At 38.8% G+C, this 22,058-nt stretch overlaps 1 protein-coding gene across 3 annotated transcripts in view; it reads left to right on the forward strand.

The window, feature by feature from the left end:
* KIAA1217 (KIAA1217 ortholog) overlaps positions 1-22,058 on the forward strand; it is a 587,997-nt gene that overhangs the window by 434,049 nt on the left and 131,890 nt on the right. For all 3 annotated transcript variants that reach the window (XM_043968401.1, XM_043968404.1, XM_043968405.1), the window contains exons 4-5: positions 10,771-10,969; positions 15,793-15,886. In XM_043968401.1, the coding sequence (XP_043824336.1) occupies positions 10,771-10,969; positions 15,793-15,886 (293 nt within the window). The remainder of the gene's footprint in view (positions 1-10,770; positions 10,970-15,792; positions 15,887-22,058) is intronic.

The raw sequence follows: 22,058 nt of genomic DNA on the forward strand, positions 1-22,058 counted from the left end.
AAATATTCTCTACTATTGTTCAAAAAGGTCCCTGATGCTAAAAAAAAAAAAATTGCTACCATGTAAAACAGAGAATTCATTCATTCATTCATCTATTTATCTATTTTTTTTTTTTTTGCGGGGCAGTGAGGGTTAAGTGACTTGCCCAGGGTCACATAGTACACATCAAGTGTCTGAGGCTCAATTTGAGCTCAGGTCCTCCTGAATCCAGGGCTGGTGCTTTATCCACTGTGCCACCTAGCTGCCCCCAAAGCAGAGAATTCAGGTGAGGGCGTATGAAAACCACATTTTGTCCACTCCTTAGCTGCAGGCCCACTTCTCTGCCTGTCTTATTCGTTGACTATGAGAAATTTTTTCCCAAAGATATGTTCAGTCATTAAAAGCCATTATTGACCACTACATTGTGGAAAACTAAAACCTAAGAAAACTCATTTCAGATGATCTCAGACCAGTCTTCATTCTTCTAATAGCTGCAAATCATTGTGTCCTCAGATCTTGCATTATTGATGGCTCATGAATATGCAGTATTTCTCCATCTCTGAAGTGACTACAGTCCTTGCCTTTAGATGCAGAATTGCTGCCCAAAGCCTAGACTTTATAAATTGACCTTTGGACAATGCCTTTGTTCACATCACCAGTAAAAACTAATTTGTTTTCCTCTAGGACCATGAAGTTTTTGAAAAATTTTCCACTTTTGTCCTTGGTATCTTTTTTTTTTTTAATCTCACTCTTCCTCACTGTGTTCTTTGATTTATGTTGTGAAAATTCTTCTGACAACCTCTTGCAGTATAGAAAGGGCAAAGGTAACTTCCAAATTCTTATTACTTTGTCCAAGCTTAAGATCCCTATGGAAATCTCCAGTCAATGTGTGTATGTTTCAAATCCTTTAAAGTAAGATTAGCAAGGTTCTTGGAGGTAAGTCAAGAGCCACTGGTGTTTATTCTTAGGTCATGTCTGTGTGTTCCATGTAATCAGTGTTATTTGGAATATAATAGTTCACAGAATCTCAACATTGGAAGAAAACTTAGAGGTCATGCGGCCCAAACTGTATTTAATCAAGAATCTTCTCTGCAACTTCCCTGACGTGGTCACCTAGCATCTCCTTCAAGAACTCTAGAGATGGGGAAACCATTTCCCTTTATAGGTAGTCTGATCAACTGGTAGTTAGGGTATTTTTCCTCTCATTAAGCCTAAATCTATGTCTCTACACCTTCCACCTACTGCTTCTAGATCTATCTGCTAAGGTCAAGTAAAAAACAAATTGAATCCATCTTCCCCACGGTAGCCTTTCAAACTCCTACAGCTTTTCTGTCCCCACTCGGTTTAGGTTTCCTAGGCGAAACACCCCAGGTTCCTTCAAATGATCCGTGGTTACAAATCCCTCCACTATTCTGGTTACTTTCTTCTGAATGTTCTGCAGCTTATGGGTGTCTTCCCTAAAATAGACTGCTCCAGACTGAGCACAGCACTCCAGATGTAATCTAACCGGGGTCGGTGAGACCCTCATCTCTTTTCTTCTAGAACACTATGCCTTTCTTAAGTCTACATTCAGATGAGGGTTTTTTGGCCCTATATCCCACTTTTGGATTATCTACAGGTTTTTTTACACAGCTGCTGTTATTCAGTTAGATAAATCTTCCTTGGTAGCCTATGCTCATGTAGTCAATTTTGTGTGTGTGTGTGTGTATTTTTTTTTTTAGTGAGGCAATTGGGGTTAAGTGACTTGCCCAGGGTCACACAGCTAGTAAGTGTGTGTTAAGTGTCTGAGGCCAGATTTGAACTCAGGTACTCCTGACTCCAGGGCCGGTGCTCTATCCACTGCGCCACCTAGCTGCCCCCTGTAGTCAATTTTTGAACCCCATTTTTAGAATTTTGTATTTGTTCTTTTTTAATTTGGGTTTTGTTTTGTTTTGTTTTGTTTTGTTTTGTTTTGTTTTGTTTTGTTTTATTTGTGGGGCAATGGGGGTTAAGTGACTTGCCCAGGGTCACACAGCTAGTAAGTGCCAAGTGTCTGAGGCCGGATTTGGACTCCTGAATCCAGGGCCGGTGCTTTATCCACTGCACCATCTAGCTGCCCCATTTTTTAAATTTTGGTGTTTTTTTTTAATTCATTCTTAATAAAATTGTCTTATTCGATTTTACCCATCACTCCAACTTGTTAAAAGTGTTTCAGATCCCAATTCTGCCATCCATTATGGTATTCCAGTATCAACTTCCAATCTGGTAAACTTGTCACATTTATCTTCATCTAAGTCATTCATGAAAATGCTGAGCACAAATAGGTAAGAACAAATCCCTGGAAGACTGCGCTAACCCTCTCCCACCTGCCTTAAGGTGAATCAATACATTGAATGGCTACTTATTGGATCTAGAAGTTGAACAAATTCCAAATCCATCTAATTGCCCCACTGTCCAGCCCATATCTCTCCCATTTTTTCCATAAGGATAATACTAAGATGTAGCTTCTCCCATGCTTTCTTGAGATTCAGATACGGTAGGTCTATAGCAGTCCTCTGATTGAGTACTTTAGTAATTTTGTCCAAAAGAGAAATGAGGAACCTTGCCTGACCTGTTCTTGCTGGCTTTTACGGATCACCATTTCCTTTTTGAAATATTTGTGAAACATCCCATTAATATTTTGGTTTGTTTTTTTTTTTTTAATCTTCCGGGGCAGCTAGATTGCACAGTGGATAGAGCACCAGCCCTGGAGTCAGTAGTACCTGAGTTCAAATCCGGCCTCAGACACTTAACACTTACTAGCTGTGTGACCCTGGGCAAGTCACTTAACCCCAACTGCCTCACTTAAAAAAAAAAAAAAATCTTCCAGAACTCAGTCAAGGTTCTCAGCCTCTAGTTTACAGACACAGGACCCTTGCTTTTTTTTTTTTTTTTTTTTTGCCCAACCCAAATCCTCAAATATCTCTGATTCGCCACAATTCCTGAAAGATCTGTGACAGTGACTTAACAATTATTTCCTGCCAGTTATTTTAGTACCTTAGAATATAGTATGACTTAATGGTTCCTATTCTTGCTCTGAACCTGTTTCCTTGTCTGTGAAACAAGAATAATGACCTCTGTAGTATACACCTCACTGAGTTGTTGCCAATGTATGCAAATCATTTAGCAAAATTTACAGAATATTATATAAATAAAATATGTTATCATTTTTCTTAAGTTTCTTTAGTTCTGGGGATTTAAGTTTATTGAGGGCAGCTAAGTGCCCTCTAAACATCTCATTTATCTTGGGTTTTGACTCCTTGGGAACTGTTTTTGCTCTCTCCTTCCTGCTTCATAGATCCTTCTCCTTGGAGGAGCAGATGGAAGCCAAATAGTATGAATAATTTTGCCCTCTTTCTTTCAGCCATTATTGATGTCCCATCCAATTGAAGTAGAATTTCTGTCCCTTCTTGATATTCTTCCTGTCCCTAAATTAGGTTGCAAAAAGCCCCCTTTTTGTCCTCAAACATTCATCACTAGCTTCAGCTCTTGTCAACGTTTATATGTGACTGTGCCACTCTTTTCTAGTTCCCTTTTTCCTCAATCTCAGTTGGTAAAGAAGTTCCTTTGTAACAATATCAGTATCTTTTGATGACTTTCCCTTTTCTTCTTGATCAGAATTGTGTGTGCTTGTATATTCAGAATTTCATTCTTGAGATTTCTTCCCACTTAAGCCAACTTCCCTTATTGGGTTTTGTGACTTATCACCTCTTCTTTTTTGTGAAATCTGTTAATATCCAGAAGAAAATCTAGTTTGTGTGTAAGACTGCTCTGCTTTCATTTCCTTTCCTTTATTAGGAATTCTGAGGTAAAATGATAACTTCCTTCCAAGTTTGTCATCATCATGTACCCCACGAAAATCCCAGATCTAACTATATACCAATGGCTGGTCAATAGTCATTCTTCTTTATCCTTTTGATATTTCTTATGTGATTGGTTTGGCCAATCACTTTTGGGTGGTGGTAGATCTATCTTATTGGAGAATCTCAGTAGCATTTTAGTGCTTGATTGAGTAATCACAATGTCTTCCAAAACCAGAAGTATCTAAAGAACCTGTGAGCAATCACTATTCCATCTGAACTCCTCAAAGACTATTTTCCATGCTTGTGGTAAAAATACAGTCACCTCTTTTTTGCTTTCCTTGATTAATAATCACAAGATAATTGAACAGTTATCTCTATAATTGTATCTATAAAGTAATATTGTTTGATAATAATATTTTCATGGAAGACATCTTGTTAGAGGAGATCTTTTTAAAAAAAGAGATCTTTTATCATGTAATTATAATGACCAAGAAAATAGATTTCCTTTCTTTCTTTACAAATCTGAAATCTATGGATGTTAAGTACTGTATATATTGTCAGACATAGTTAAGGTGTTGTCAGGTATTACTGACCTGCTCTTTTTCTTATTTCTTTTTTATTCTTTGTTATAAAAGATAATTCTGGGTTGGGGAAAGAAGCAAATATATATATATATATATATATATATATATATATATATATATATATATATATATATACACACACACACACACATATAAATTAAGGTGATATAAATACGAGAGCTCCAGTAAAAATATTTTTAAAAAGACAAGATCCTTTAAGGCTATACTTTGATTCACTAAGTCAGTTGTTTCAAAAAATAATCAACAAGCAAAAACATCTGGCATTCTCTGCACCTTTCGTTCATTCTCAGTGAGCATTTGGTCTGCTATGGATAATTATTGGTAAGAACCTAACTGTTTTCCATATTTTTTTCTAATCTTTGCTCTAATGAATTGAGGATTTGACTTCTCAGAGACATCTGATTGTGGTAGGATTCGCAAATCAGTCATGAGTCATTTTCCTGCCAAGATAATTCACTTTTTGTCATGTTAACTGCTTTGCATTCCCCATCCTCTGCATAATCCCTTCTTGAAAAAAGTCTTCCTGTTATATAGGTATGATGTTTGTGCACAATCTACAAGCCATTGGCCTCTTTATTATTTGAATCCTGAGCTGTATTTTCCCACTTATTTTCAACTGTTCCTTCCTATGCCTACCTTTGCATTTAATTCATCCAGTTTGAAGAAGCTTGTTGAATTCTTAATATAATTTCTCTAACCCTTCCTCCTCACAAACCACACTATAAATTTTTATGCATAGTGCAGCATTTTCCCTTAAAGAACATTGAATGTTATGTTAGGTTTTCTGCTTTGGACAGAGTGATATAATAAATAGAATGACTTTTCTGTCACTTAGCTAAATTTCACGACTCTTCTATCCTATTTACATTATAATCCAGGATAAAAAAAAAAAATTTCACCCTTCTCAGGAAACCGTTTGGTGAGCGTAATAGGGAAAATCACCATCATCATCAATAACATTTACCTAACACTTTTGAGGCTGCAATGAGCTTTTCATAAGTTGTCTCTTTCATCCTCAAAACATGGTCCAGTGGCTAAAATCCTGGATTCGGAATCAGAGCTTAGGTTCAAATCTTAGTTCCGCTTCTTGCTACCTGTGTTTTGGATAAGACGACTCACCTCTCTAGGTTTCAGTTTTCTCATGTACAGTGAAGAAGTTGGACTTGGTGATTTCAAAGTTCTCTTTCAGCTCCAAATCTATGACCCTAACAATCCTAGAAACAGCCTTGGAAAATCCATACTAAAGGTATTATCTCCCCATTTTACAGATGAGCAAACTGTTATCACAGAGCCTCAGGCGAGATAGTAACTGGAGTGCTCAACTTGCTATCAGGTGTCACAATTTGAATCCTGCTTACTAGCTTTGTCATCCTGGGCAAGTAAAGTTAACTTTGACTCTCTCAACCTCACTTTGCTCAACTGTAAAATGGAAATATTAATAGCACCTACCTCACAGAACTGTTGTAAGGATCAAAACATTTGTAAAGGCCTTTTGAAAACCTTAATGTGCTATCTAAATGCTGATTTATTAGGTGCCTAGCATATACAGTGTAAACCTTATAAATGGGGCCTGGACAGAAGTTCATTTCTTTTTTTTTTTTCTTTTGGTGAGGCAATTGGGGTTAAGTGACTTGCCCAGGGTCACACAGCTAGTAAGTGTTAAGTGTCTGAGGCCGGATTTGAACTCAGGTCCTCCTGAATCCAGGGCCAGGGCTCTATCCACTGCACCACCTAGCTGCCCCCAGAAGTTCATTTCTAAGGCAATTATTGGAACTCAAGAGAGATTTTCCTGTAGGAATAATGTCATAGGAATCGATTAGAGTTCCAGATTGAGTCATGAAATTACATTTCAGGGGGCAGCTAGGTGGTGCAGTGGATAAAGCACGGCCCTGGATTCAGGAGGACCTGAGTTCAAATCTGGCCTCAGACACTTGACACTTATTAGCTTTGTGACTGTAGGCAAGTCACTTAACCCTCATTGCCTCCCCCCCCAAAAAAAGTCAATCAACAAACATTTCTTAAGCACCTATTACATGCCAAGCATTGTGGGAAATGACAAAGACAAAAAATGAAATAATCCCTATACTCTCAAGGAGTCAGAGGAAACAACAGGCATATAAATATGTATATGTGTAGTAGATGCAAAATAAACCCATGTTTTGGGGAGATAAGGCAAGGGCTTGTGTAAAAAAGGGTTTGTATGAGCTCAGTCTTGAAAAAGATAAGAGATTCTAATAAGGGGAAAGTGTTCCAATAATGGAGAGTTGTTCAATTGTTTTCAGACATGACCAAGGATTTGTGACCCTGTTTGGGGTTTTCTCAGCAATATTGAAGTGGTTTTCCATTTTCTTTTCTAACTCATTTTACAGATGAGGAAACTGAGGCAAAAAGGGTTATAAATGACTTGCCCAGGGTCACACAGCTAGTAAGAATCTGAGGCCAGGTTTGAACTGAGGACCACGAGTCTTCCCAATTCTAGGCCCAATACTCTATGCTCTATGGTGCCTCCTAGCTGCCAGTGCTATTTACCTCTAACATAACTGAACTGTAGTAATACGGAATCTATGGGAAAATATATTCAGAATTCCAGTGAACCACAGAAACATTCTCCACCACACCCACCCTCCCACTGTTTTCACCAGGAAGATCTCATTTCCTGAGTGCCCATGTTGGACAACTCCTACACTGTCCTGGCTTCTGCAGAAGGAACAGCATATGCTACAGGCAAGAGCAGAAAGGACTCTAGCAAGAACAGGGACAAAACTTTTAGAGGTGGAGAGCAGCTTCTTTGAAACTCATTTCTGAGTTTGCTGTTTGTGAAGGGGGGATCTAGCCCCAAGTCACTCATAACGCTGTATTGCTGTGACCATGCATTTTCAATTTTTTTCAGTGCTTGTGAAGGCTTTCCATTAATTATTTTTAACTATCCTCCATTATCCATTGGTGAAATAGGATACTCTTCACCAAGGGTGTAGTGGGAAGACTACAAAGCTGAGACACAAGAGTTTCAGATTCGTGGATTTGGACCAACCGTGTGAACTTAGATAAGTTATTCAACCCCCTTTTTTGCCTAGAAAGATGAGCTGTCCCCCTACTTCACAAGAATATTCTGAAGACGAATGAAGAACAATCACCCAATCATCAAACATTTATTAAGCATCTACCTCGTGCCAAGCACTGCAGCAGACACTGTGGATACAAAGAATAAAAGAAGCTTATAGTGTATCGGGAAAGATAATATATACATACACGAATATGTGAAAATAGATATCAATTAACTAATCCATCAACAAACATTCTTGAAGAACTTACTGTGTGCAAGATATTATGCTAAGCATGAGGGATGTGAAGAAAAAAGCAAAAATAATCCCTTTCTTCAAAACATTTAGATTCTGATGAGGGAGACAGCTTGTATATAAATGGGTCCAGACAAGATAATGGAGGGTAAAGGGAAGGTTATGTTACATGGAGAGACAATAGTAGCTGAGCATGGGGAGGCCTGGAAAATGCATACATATATGATAATTATTTTGTGATGGGAAAAGACCGTTTGGGAGATCAGGAAAGGCCTCCTTTGGGGAATAAGTTTGTGAAATTGCTTTGAGCTCCTTAGGAAAAAGAAGTTGTAATAGACTTTGGCTTTGTCACTTATTCCTTATGTGACTGGGCAAGTCACTGAGCCTCAATTTCCTAATATGAGAATAAGGAGGTAGCTCTATACCTGCAAGATCCCTTCCTGCTCTGAATTCACTACCCTGTGATCATATGTTATTGAAAATGCTACCCACAAGTAAAAGGACCCATTGTCCACTCAGAGAATCTGAGACATTCAGAACCACTATTCATAGTGTCTATGCTAGACCATTCTAGAGCTCTCATATAAAATGTTATTCCTCTTCTCTTTTCACTGTGCCATTATCTATTTTATATGTGTGTATATATGTGTATACATATACACATGCATGATCTATTACATATATGTGTGTGAGAATACATATATATATATCAGTTTGTATACACATATATAATCAATGCTTATAATATTATTTCTATGGGGAAATCTACCCCTAATTCCAAACAACTGCTTTAGAAATGAATTTTTTTAAACAAGACTCCTCATTTATAAGTTGGAGACTGCATTCACTATTCACTTACTAATAATTAGCTTTTAAGGTTTATAATGCGCTTTACACATGTTATATCGTTTGATGCTCTCAGTACACATATGTATATACATATTAGGAAATGTTTTCTTAATAAAGGCATTTCCCCCACCTTATCTTCACCTTATATATTGTCTCTCTATAGCCCACAGCATTCCACATGCAGCAACACCAGAGTAATGAAGTGGCCCAGAAGTCGTAGCACAATGGTATACTAGAAGAAAAGATTCGTGCCCCCCCCACCCATTCCCTGGGCTCATTTTCCCATTTTTCCCCTTTCCACTAATTGATTACAGTAATAACCATACTTCACTCCGTTTTCCTTAGTTTCCTTATCTGTAAAATGAGCTGGAGAAGGAAATGGTAAATGCCTCCATTAACTTTACCAAAAACACAAAACAAAACAAACAAAAAACACAACTACCAAATGGGGTCACGAAGAGTCAGACTGAAACCACTGAACAGCAACATAATAAGCCCTACAGTTCTATGTTGTCTTCTCTCCATCCCAATAAGCACTGCCTGCAAATATTATTTTGGGTTTCTAAGGGATCCATGCACCTGTGCAGGGCGTAGATGACGGAATGAAAGCCAGGACAGGTTGAAGTGCTTCAAAGCTCTTGTGTTTCTTCACCGTCAGGTTATAAATGAAACCCCACCAAAGTGGTGGAAATGGGCCAGACCTCAACCATGGTGTGGTTGCCTGCTCCAGGGCATTTGGCATTTGGATGTAGCATTATGTATCACGAGGGAAAGTCACCACCCCTGCCATTTCAGTGTCTTAATATTACAGTGACCATGATCTGAGAAGCTCTGGGGAAGGTTCTTTACTATCTTTAGAGAGAAATCTGTGCCAGGGGATGGAATTTCAATGAAAGCCCTTCCCCTAAAGGTTAATCAGCTGGCACCACCCTGTCTCCTACATATGTAGTGGTCTATAGTGTCCAAAATTCTTAGATCTGCACAGGGTTAGGAATACTCTCAAGAGACCCCATTGCTTAGTAGTGGGGTTGTGAAATTAACCTGCCACTCTACCCTATATCATGCTTCTCCATAGGAGGTGGTATAATGTGAACACCAGGGGCCCTGGGTTCAAATCACATCCATCTCTGCTACTTCCCACCTGTGTGACCTTAGAAAAATCACTTCACCTCTCTGGGACTCAGTTTCCTCACCTGTAAAATGAAAGGTTTAGACTAAATGACTTCTAAGGTCCCTTCCAGCTCTTCTCCTGAGATCCTGTGATTCCCTGCAGCCTTTAAATCTGTGATTCACATATACTCAATTATAATTCTTTAGTAGAATGAGACCAGATATGAGATTTACCTAAAAACAGAAGAATCTCTGGGTTTCCCATTAGGTGCAAAATTCTGATTGTCATCTTCTACTTCCTTATATAATCAACTTCTCCCATTTTATTCCCTGAAAGATTTTGATCCTTGTGCTTTGTTAAATCCTAAAGTATTACTATAAATATTTGGTAAATAATATATTAGTGATGGGCCAGCTAGGTGGTGCAGTTAATAAAGCACTGGTCTTGAATTCAGGAGGACCTGAGTTAAAATCCAGCCTCAGACACTTGACACTTACCAGCTGTGTGACCCTGGGCAAGTCACTTAACCCTCATTGCCCCACTTAAAAAAAAATTGGTGATTGTTGCTACTGAATTGGTATGAACTTTTCCTTCTTGAAAATATTAATGATAGAATTTCATTTGACTTTCAGGTAGGGCTCCCCCCCCCTCCCAAAAAAGACATGCCATACAAGTTGCAGAGTATAGTCATTGCTCTAATCAATTAGTGGAAAGGAGGACAAAATGGAAAAATGAGTTTGGGGAAATGGCCCGGGGCATGGGGGGACATCTTTTCTTCTAGATTCCCAGAAGTTAGTTGAGTTTTCTGTTTGGTTTAAAAGACTTGTGATTTTATTTTAAAATTTGGTTTAAAAATAGATGAAAATTAGCCTCCCTAGCACATGCCTCATCTCCAGAGAGTAAAAGGTACTTGTATGGTAATCACATAGCTGCATTTCTTGGAAATACCAACCATATGTCTCTTGTTACTTGTTTTCCAAAACCATACGGAAAACATGCCTGAGTGTGGTTGGAGGGAAATGGCTTTGTTTACACCATGTTTCAAATGATTCCTCCCAACAAGGGTGGTTTTGATCTGCATCTGATAAGGGCATTTTGTTTGCATGCAGGTGTTTTATATCTTCAGTATGGAGATGAAACCAAGCAGCTTAGAATGCCGAATGAAATCACAAGTGCGGACACAATCCGTGCCCTCTTCGTAAGTGCCTTTCCTCAGCAGCTCACCATGAAGATCCTGGAGTCTCCAAGTGTGGCGATTTACATCAAAGATGAAAGCAGAAATGTGTACTATGAATTAAATGATGTAAGGTGAGTGGTGCTGTGTACCATCTTTATGACTCACTCTGTTATCATGAGCATTCCTATAGCATGCCCAGATCCATTTCAGTCTTAAATATATTCTGCTCAGGGTTCCGGGGAGGTCGGTCATTATTGTTATCCCAATTGACAAGCTCATCAGTCAATAGATATTCACATATGTGTTATATTCATATACCAGTGCTAAACTGTAAACTCTCTGTGGGCAGGGGCTGAGTAGATTGTTTTTTTTTTTTAATCTATGTTCCCAGAACCTGGCTCCATGCTTTGCAAATAATGAAACTTGATAAATGTTTGTTGAGTTTGAATTTGCTTCTACACTCAAATGACTTGAGAAGAAATACATTCCCCTATTTGGGGGTGACACTAGTAGTGTTCCCCTAGGCTGAGCTCTTTGCCCCCATCCAATATTTTTTCCTCTTTTCTTTTTAAACAAAAGAGAAAGCCAAAGCCCAGAAAAGTTAATGTTTTCCTAAAGTAACACCAATAGTCACATCAATAGAGATAGGGTTAGAATTTGAATGCTTTTCTTCAAATTCTCAGTCCATTGCCCTTTCCTTTGTACCCACTCTTTACAATCTACCCAACTAGACTAAGATCTGCTACTCTTCCATCCCAGCCCTAAGGAGCTACCTGGTGGCCAACCTAGTCCTTTACTGGCAGAACGAAGTATCACCTTGCTATTTTTTTAATGCCTTGCCCCTGGCATGAAATAGATGTAAGCTGATAAATACTTTGCCATTACCAGAGCTGACATATTTAGGCATGTGCCAAAGCCTATGAGTAATTTAGGGCGTTTGAGGCTGACACACGCCTTAAGGTATAGGTACCACATCTGGTGTTGAAGCTTTATATGTTGAAAAACCTTGTTTAAATATTCATCGGTATCAGGAAATTTGTATTTGTTTTTAAGAATGAATTATTAATAAGACTGTCAGGGAAAAAACCCTTAAATTTATAAAACATAAGCTTAAACATAAAATAGTCATGTTATCTTGAAAGAGTATATATTCAGTGGTACAACAGCATATGTTGTTCTGTTTAGAACAAACATATTGCATCTTTTACACTTGGAGGAGCTGAGAGGAATGGTAACCACATTCAGTGGATTCTTGATTGTGCATATTAGAGAACCCAGCTAACATGGATAATTGAAATCCGCTTAATCTTCACATCTAATTTGAGGCAGTGTAATAGTTTCTGCCTAGCCCCAAATACAGCTCTTTCATAAGCCACTTGGCAAGCAGTAAATGGGCCTGTTTGGAGATTTGCTTCTTTTCACTTTCCATACCTATTCTTCGGATCATCAAGTGGTCAGAGGGAAGTAAAAGGAATAGTAAGAAGGAAGAGAAAAACCAGTCTACCCAGTCAGACTAGTGAGTGAGTAAGATTTGATTACTAAATCACAGAATCCTGGAATTTCATTTTTCAAAGGGATATTATCAGTACTTAATCAATAAAACATATATGAGGCACCTACTATGTGACAGGCTTGTGCTAAGTGTTAGGGAAAACAAAAAGAGGCAAAAAACCAGTCCCTACCCTCAAGGAGATCACAATCTAATCGACTGAAAGTAAAACATCCTTCACCAAATAAAGAGATTTTTCAGTTTTTCATAAACAGTCTAAGTTTTGCTTGACAATTTCCAATGTGGGGGATCCCATCACTTCCCTGAGAATCTTATTCTACTCTTGATGTTTGGGCAATTCTACATGTCAACAAAGAAAGCACAGGAAAAGAGATACAGTCATTTAAAAAGTACACTACTACTCCTTGTAGGTCCAAACCTGACATTCATTTGGAAAATATTATAAAATGTTAGACTTGAAGAAATAGGAAGGAATGATTAAACACCTACTCTGTGCAGCACACTCTTAAGCACTTTAAAGATATTCTCTCATTGATCCTCACAACAGCCCTGGGAGGTAAGTACTAATATCCTCATTTGAGGAAACTGAGGCAAAAAGAGGCCATAGGACTTACACAGGATCATGCAGTAAGTGTCTGAGGCCAGATTGTAACTCAGATCTTCCTGACTCCAAGCCCAGTGGTCTATCCCCTGACCCACCTAGCTGCCCTTTCTATCACCAAATGTCAAATAGGCTGTTCTAAAAGACATGGAAGAAAGAGGAACTCCTTAACTACCAAGTCAGTTCCCTCCATTTGGGAATTGGCTGTTAGTTATCAGGGAGTCTTTCCTCACTGCTAAGCTACATTTACCTCTTTACCACATCCATTGATTACTCCTAGTTGGTTTGGTTTTTGTTTTTGTTTTTTTCCTACGGGGCCAAATAAAACAGCAATGTTTCTTAGGCTCGAAGACTCTGCTAAGTCTGTTCTTTTCCAGATATAACAACCCCAGATTCTTCAATTGATCCATAACTTTCTTCCCAACCCTCTACCCTACTCTGGACAACGTCCTCTAAATGTGGTGCCCGGAACTTAAGACAATCCTCCAAACGTGATCTGCTCAGGGAAGAATACAAGAAGACCTGGTCCCATTCCCTGTGCTTCTCTTAATGAAAACTAGAAGGGCATTAGGGTTTAGCAGCTGCATTCATTGACCTTGTGGTTCACTAAAATCCTCAGATCCTTTTCCACAGAAACTCTTGTCTAGTCCAGTCTCCCTCTTCTTATACTTTAGGACTGGTCGATATCTGGAGCCTATGATGAGATGGACCTTGATGGCTTATGTAATGGCCATAGTTGTAAAGAGCACGTTATTTCCAAATCCATCATGAATTTACATTATCTATTTTAAATCACCAAGTCACTATTAATGTTTTTATTTTATGTTTAAGAGAGAATGATGCATGATGGCAAAAGATATCAAACAATTTTGCACACAAAGAATGTTTCTTTTGTGGACCCCTGTCCAATTAGCTTTATTAATATTGGATTTGGTTAATAATCCACCTTAAAAAAATACCCATATCTGACCTTTCTCTCCCTTCTTGACCATGCTTTCTAATGATATACTTGAAAAGCAAAGCAAGAATGCAAACTCAGGCCAGTCACTGCTTCAGAGCAGTGATAGTTAAAGAAAAGTAGCAAGACTAGTCCAAGAATCCTTCCCTTCAGTTGAAACAAAAACCAATAAGCCAATGATTTAGAACAGCCCACTAAATGTGGAGCACACCTGGAGGAAAGGAATTTAGCCTCCTGCTCAAAATCTCTCCAGATCCCTACTGTGAAACTGAAGGGAGTCATAATTTGGAAAGAACTGAGTGTCATTCTGGACTGTAGACTTTCTCTACTGATAAGGGCAAACAAGGAATCCGATAGACATGATGTAGATTATTAATTTTTGAAATCATTTTCAGGTATAGTTTGAGATAACACGGGCAGACATTTATATATATATATATATAGTCCCTTTTTGGGGGGATGATAGAACAGACTGTACCATAGCAGACCTGGATTCTGGGAAGGAAGAAGGTATCTGTGGTGGAATTCCAACCTCCACCCTCTACTCTCCACCCCTAGGAATATTATTACCAAAATGTATGGAAGAAAGAGCAATGGCCTTGAAATCAGATGGACTGTGTCTAAATCTTGTCCAGTCCTTATTTGCTGAACCAACCTGGGCAGATCACACTTAATTTCCCAGAGCTTCAGTTTCCTCATCTGTAAAATGGAGACGATAATATCTGTAGTACCTACCTCATTGGGCTGTTGTAAGACTAAGATGAGATAATACAAACTTTAAAGTGCTATGTAAATGTGAATTATTACTATTATTATTATTTGTCATCTTCATTAGTTCATCATTACAAGTGTTGTTGCCTGAATGGTTAGGTTAAGATACAAACACCAAAAAAAAAAAAATTTAAAAGGGGGCAGCTATGTGGCACAGTGGACAAAGCACCAGCCCAGGATTCAGGAGGACCTGAGTTCAAATCCAGTCTCAGAGGGGCAGCTAGGTGGCGCAGTGGATAAAGCACTGGCCTTGGATTCAGGAGGACCTGAGTTCAAATCCAGCCTCAGACACTTGACACTTAACTAGCTGTGTGACCCTGGGCAAGTCACTTAACCCTCATTGCCCTGCAAAAGAGAAAAGAAAAAAACATGAATAAGTGTCACAGTCTGCCTAAAGCTCTTGATTACATTGCAATGAGAACAGTTCTCTTTTGTGTAGAACACGAAAGTCCCTGATGAGGGGAAAACATACTTTAGAAATATGTGAGTTTTAGATCCAAAGTCCTTTATACTCTATACCAAGCTTTGGTCCTTGTGGGACTCCTTTTAAGACTACAAGCAAATGTTCTTTGTTGAAATTCTTTGGGGAAAAAAAATCAAACAATTTTTCTTTTGTGTGAGTTCATTAGATAAGCAGAAAATGAGTCGTTTGGGCTAAGCAAACACTTAAATATTTAAATATTAACTGAATCCCTTTGAACTTACTGTAAATATTAGAGCTTTATTGTTTTTGAAAATGTTAGCTTGCCACTCTCAGAAATCTTGAAGCTGCTACCTGATATGTGTGGGTGGGGATCTGGGCTGCCTGAATAATTACCCTTGGGGGAAAAGAGATAAAGTCAGTCCCTTTCCCCCTCTTTTTTTCCTTTCTGCTTGACTGTTTTATGTTAGAAGTTTGTTTGGTTTTTTTTTCCCCTTCATGTTTTTGTGTTGGGGTTGGGGTCAGGGTTTTTTTTTTGTTGTTGTTGTTTGGTTTTGTTTTGAGTCCGGTCAACTGTAGCTAGTAATAGGTTGTCTGTGGATATCTTTTACCTGATTCCTAAGGGCAGGTGAAAGAAATGGCTAAAATAAAAGTCCTTTCATCTTCTATAGTTATGGATATTTTTGATTCCAGGAACATTCAGGACAGGTCCTTCCTTAAAGTTTACAACAAGGATCCTGCACATGCATTCAATCACACACCCAAAACTATGAATGGAGATATGAGGGTAAGTGTCTGAATTCCATTTGTAATTTTCTTCTTTGTGTGTGTTAAACCACTTTCTTCTCATTTTAAACTGTTTGTATGTTCATGCACCCTCCAGGGCTATTCAAGAGTCCTTCCTGCTCTGAGTCTGCTGATTCACTAGTTTTTTTCAAACTGTTACAAAAGTTGAGCAGCAGCTTTCTGACTTCCACATGACTTATAACAAAATAACTGACATTTGTATAATTCATAACATGTCCTGAGTTATATCTAAGTATGAGGTTCACGCTCTGACTCATAAAAGGAAGCCTAAACTCCATTTTGCAAAGATATTTTTGATTCAGTTGTGCTTTACCTTACCTTACCAAGATGGCAGCTCTCCTTCCCCCCACCCCCTTTCCAAAAGAGAATGAACCAAATGCAGGTGTAAAATCTTTTGAGGTGTTCACATATTAGATCTTCTAAGTCTCAATTTTCTGAGTGAGTGAATAAATGAATGAAAAAGCATTTATTGAACCCCAGGCTAAACTTTGGGAATACAGATATAAAAGAAATGAGTTCCTTGAGGAACTCATTCTAAGTTATGCTGACTTTCCAAAGCGTGACAATTTGGTGGAGGACATTTAAGATCATATCCTTTTCAGGTGCTCCTACCAATGAAGCTCTACAGAGAAATTGTCCTGGTTGGGGTATTCCTGAAAGGCTAATGAGAAATTCTGAAATCCACTAAAATTTGGTTTGAAGAGAAAAGAACAGAGAAACTGAAGGTGGAGGAGACATAAATCACATGGCTGCACAAAGAAATATTGTGTAAGGCATTTATTAAGCACTTAGTATATGCCAAGCACTGGGCTAAGTGCTGGGGATCCACTCCCAGCCCCTCAGATTTAGGCGTTTGCTCTGTTTAAAATGAGATAATTGACCTAGTGAACTTAGCAGAGGAACTACAGTATATAAGATGAGAAGGTTTTATTATAGGTGAGTTACAAGGCACTGTGATGTCTGTCTTACAGCTGAAATGAAGTTCCCTATCATGAGAAAATTGTTACTTGAGAGTGAATATCTATTTGGGTCAGGATGTAAGTAAGAGAAGCCAGCAGATTCCATTGAAACTCCAGGAAGAATATATGTGTAACCACAAAGAGTGGACTATGAGTGATGACTTATTATGGGAATTGAGCCTATTGTGGGTTTTTTTTCCCCCTTAATTTTGAGGAATGAGTCTTCTACTCATTCAGCCACTGCATTCACAACACTATGAAGCTTAGGATTATGATGTTTACTACATTTATACTTAAAATGTAAAAAAAAAAAAAAAAAGATGATGTGAAGACAGTTGTGTCCTATCATTAACCAAACATGCTATGTGAACCAGACATGACAAACATGTAGGCAACAACCCTCCCAGGAAGGGTAAAACTAGATTAACATGTAATTGGGATATATAAAAATAAAGAAAAATACAACACAACATAGATAATGTTAATTTGTGATTTTTTTAAGTCAATATCTACTAGAAGGGATCTGTTTCTCTTGTAGTTTAACACTATTTCTATAGGCTAGATTGTTGGCTCTCACCTTTTATTAGCTTGCCATTTTCATTGTCAGGGATGTTTCTAGAAGGCTCAGTTCCCACAAGTCTCTTTGCTGCCTGGCATCTCTATCTCCTTGGAAATGGAGCCATACTGGTGCTCAAAGTTCCTTTTCTAGGATTTTGAGCCATTCCCATGTAGCAGCCTTAGAATAGTCTCTGAAAATCATGTTAATGACTGGTTAGGACACCTGTTTTAACTCCCAAACAGATGTGAAACCTACATAAAGATTGGCAGGGAAAACATATAGAATCAAATATTAACCATATGCACAAGATTGATTATCATGAAACAGAATTTTGGCCTGGAGACTCTGTGTCTTTGTACGAGACTCTAGTGACTCTTTGTTCTAAATGAGCTCTGTCCTGATTAAATACTAACCTGTTTGTTGGGGAAATGCTCACCCCTTTATGCTCCTATCCCCAGTTGCACACCATCACAACCAAAAGGCAGACTTTGTTTAGAATCCTGGTTCAGCAAAGGAATTACACAGTTTCAGGATCAGCCAAGTGTAATAATGAAAACAAGGAAATGAGCTCTCTTTTGTTTCCTTTCTAACCTAGCTCAGTTCCATGAGATCATCTCAGAACATGACCCCTAGTGAACCTGAAAACTAATGGAAGCTCAATTCACATATATCAAAATACCAATTATGTCCTCCCTTCATCAAAAGGACCCATCTCTGGTTGGAATTATCTCTCCTTCCCTTAGAAAACAGGACCCTCCCTCTACAGTAAGGGGGTGGAATATCTACTGGCACATTTCCCAACATTCTCAATTTTAAGGAAGGAATTTATTTCAAAATAATTTTCATCAATTGTTTTTATTTTTATACCACTTACATTTCCTGTTTCCCTTTTCCTTCAGAAAGCCATGCTTTTATAGTAAAAGTAACCAACATATTGAAGTGATCTGATATTATATTCATCGTTCTATACCCATGGTTCTGAGGAGCTAGTTGGCACAGTGGATAGAGTGCCAAGCCTCAAGCCAAGAGGACTCATCTTGCTGAGTTCAAATCTGGCCTTAGACACTTAATAGTTGTGTGACCCTGTACAAGTCACTTAACCTTGTTTGCTTCGGTTTCCTTATCTATAAAATGAGCTGGAGGAAAGAAATGGCAAACCACTCTAGCATCCCAAACGGGGTCACTAAGAGTCGAACACTACTGAAAAACGATCCAAGAACAACAACACTCATTATCCTCCACCTCTGTGGAGACTCAAGAGATGGCTTCTCATAGCTCTTCTTTGGGCCCAAGCTTGTTCATAATTTTATAGCCTACTGTTTTATTGTTATTGTGTTTTCCATTTATGTCTTCTCATGCTTCTCCGGATTCATCATATTCATTGTTTTTTAAAAGCACAGAAATGTTCCATTGCCTTTGTGTACAATTAGTTTGGCCATTCACCAATCAATGGGGATTTCCAATTTTTTGCTACTACAAAAAGTGCTACCATAAATATTTTTGGTATATGTGTTTTTTTGTCATTGAGCTCCCTAAGGAAGAAATTAAAAAGAGAATGGACCAATGAAACAGAGTTCAACTAAGATTCCTAATGATTGGTAGGAGGTAGGAGAGTCTTTATTCCTGTTTTCAGCCAGAGCATGGGAACGAAAGAATTTGCTTGTGGCTATACTTATGAGTCACTTACTGGAGAGCTGAGCCTGATGTCATTAGAGCTTCACTCACCAGTCTCTACTGGCAGCCTGGGACCAAAAAAAATATCACAGCTGTAGCCTCTTTGCAAATAAACTTACACCCCATGGAAAGCATACTCTGGGATGGGGGATAGGGGTGAGCAACATCAACATTAGATCTTCAAGGTGGCCTCTTAAACATTCCTTAAGCACCAAATTCAATCTCATGTCATTAAAAGAAAAATGTTAGGATGTTTGTCCAAACTGGATCATCTTCTGGAGCAATCATTGGAAAATACTGGTATTTCTTGGGAAACACAGAATGAATGCATCAGCCTTGAGGTTATAGGCCTCAGGGCACAGACGAAGTATATACTTGGTGGTGGAAATGCTTGTATTTTTGTACATTTAATATCTCAATCTGAGCATTTTTGAGGCCTGACTGTAGAAGGCGGCGGCATGTATTGGAGAAAATGCTAGGACTTGGAATCAGGAAGGCTTGGGTTTGAATCTCATGTCTCATACTTACCTGGCTCTCCCTGTAGTGCCTTGGGTGATTCGTCATTCATTCATTCATTCATTCATTCAGTCAATCAGTAAGCATTTATTAAGCACCTCTTTAGTGTTAGGCACTGTGGCAGGTGCTGGAGATACCAAGACAACAATGAAACGGTATCTGTTCTCCAGGAGCTTAAATTCCCTCCAAGCAGATGTGTACACAGATATAGGAATATAGTAGAAATTCATGGTGGTTTAGAAAGACATATCACCAGCAGTTGGGGTAAACTGCCTTAAATCCTTGAGCCTCATTTTCCTAAGTTCTTAAGTCTGGATAATGAAAACTGTGTTATCTGCCTCAAAGGGTTTTTGTGAAGATCAAATGAGATAAAACATTCAAGGGACTTTGCAAATTTCCACATTATCCTTGGCTCCTCCTCCTCCCTTTCAGACTTCTTCCCAACTCCAATCAGATCATCTTCCAAGTTCTGTTGACCCTGTCTCTCATTTCTACCCCTTTTCTTCAAATGGCTACACTAGTTCAGACACTCACTACCTATCACCAGGATTGTTGTAAGTCTTCCTAACTGCTTTGCTTGCCTTTAATTCTCTTCCCCTTCAGTCCATAGTATACGCTATTGACAAAAAAAAAAAAAATCATTCAAATAATGGAACTGCCTACCTCCAAAGTTTTTAATGTCTCCCTCTTACCAACTACTTGAAGTCCAGACTCCTTAACCGGGCATTGAAAACCTTTCACAATGTGACTCCAACCTCCTTTTGTAGCTTCATGTACTCCAACTCTCCTCTGAATACCAAGTTGGATTTCTCCATAAGCACCTCCAGGCCTTTTCCCCTGCCTTTCTCTCTATCTAGAGTGAATGTCTTGCAACATTCTACCCATCCTTCAAGATTCAGATCAAATGCTAGCTCCTCCTTGAAGTATTCTCTTATCTGTCTCCACTGGAAGAGCTCAATTCTGTCCTTATGGTATTCAGTACTAATGATGATGATAACTATAAACTTTATATTTGTGTAGTACTTAGAGGTTATATTATTTTTATCCATGCCACATTGCCCGTGAGCTATGCAGGAAATACATTGTTGACCTTATTTTTACAGATAAAGAAGCAAGTTCTGAGAAGTTAAAGTACTTGTCCAAGGTCACATAGTTTGAAAATGGCAGGGATGGCTAGGATTAGAACTCACATCTTCTTATGCCTTTTCCATACTCTTTCTATTACCCTGTACCAACTTCATTTTCCATGTGCTGTCATCTATTGCAGATAGCCAGCTTATGTGTCCTAAATACATATATGTGTATACATACATACACATGTACATGGGTGTATAGATGGCTATAAGATATAGATATAAGGGGCAGCTAGATGGCGCAGTGGTTAAAGTGCTGGCCCTGGATTCAAGAGTACCCGAGTTCAAATCCAGCCTCAGACACTTGACACTTACTAGCTGTGTGACCCTGGGCAAGTCACTTAACCCCCATTGCCCCGCAAAAAAACCCAAAAAAGATATAGATATAGATATATCTATCTATATTTATACCTTACATCCCATCTAAGTTTCCATTCCCCCCCCCCTTCCCTTTCTATCAGCTGCCGACTGGGACTGGCCCCACCCCTCTGAGTCCAGAATTCTTACCTGATCTGGAGCAGGATCTATTCTAGCAGGCCTAATACTGTGGGATGGAGAAGGGAGAGTAAACTTTTCCTTCCAGCCCTCACTTCTCTCTGCCATTGGTTCTGCCAGTCAGTCAGTCCTGGGAGTGGTCTTCTAGGTCACCAGATCCTACTACTGCTTCAACTGGTGGTGTTATTTAGCTCAAGTGTGAAGCAGCAGTAAGATTCCTGGACTTTGGAGTGAGGAGATCTGAGTAAATCCCATATGTTACTTCACCTCTCTCTGAAACTCATTCTGATGAGATGACCAGTAATATTTGTGCTAGATCTCAAAGGATTGTTGTGAGGAAAGTGTTCTGTAACCTTTGAAAGCACCGTAGAAGTGGGAGATTATTATATTAGCATGAAAGTCTCTGATCTTTCCCCAGATCATATAAGGTGATACCCAGGGTAGCCTATAATGTACTAAGAACAGGAACTCTGTGTGTGTGTGTGTGTGTGTGTGTGTGTTTTCAATCCATCACATAGTGTCTGGTACATAATAATAGCAAGCACTAAATAAATATTGGTCTAGGGGCAGCTAGGTGGCACAGTGGATAAAGTACCGGCCCTGGATTCAGGAGGACCTGAGTTCAAATCTGGCCTCAGACACTTGACACTTACTAGCTGTGTGACCCTGGGCAAGTCACTTAACCCTTATTGCCAGCCAAAAATAAATAAACAAACAAATATATATAATTTAATAAGGACAGTTGGATAGAGTGCCAGACTTGGAATCAGGAAGATTCATCTTTGCAAGTTCAAATCAGGCCTCAGACACTTAGTA

Source organism: Dromiciops gliroides, chromosome 5 (genome assembly GCF_019393635.1).
Source record: "Dromiciops gliroides isolate mDroGli1 chromosome 5, mDroGli1.pri, whole genome shotgun sequence".
In the NCBI taxonomy this organism is placed as follows: domain Eukaryota; kingdom Metazoa; phylum Chordata; class Mammalia; order Microbiotheria; family Microbiotheriidae; genus Dromiciops; species Dromiciops gliroides.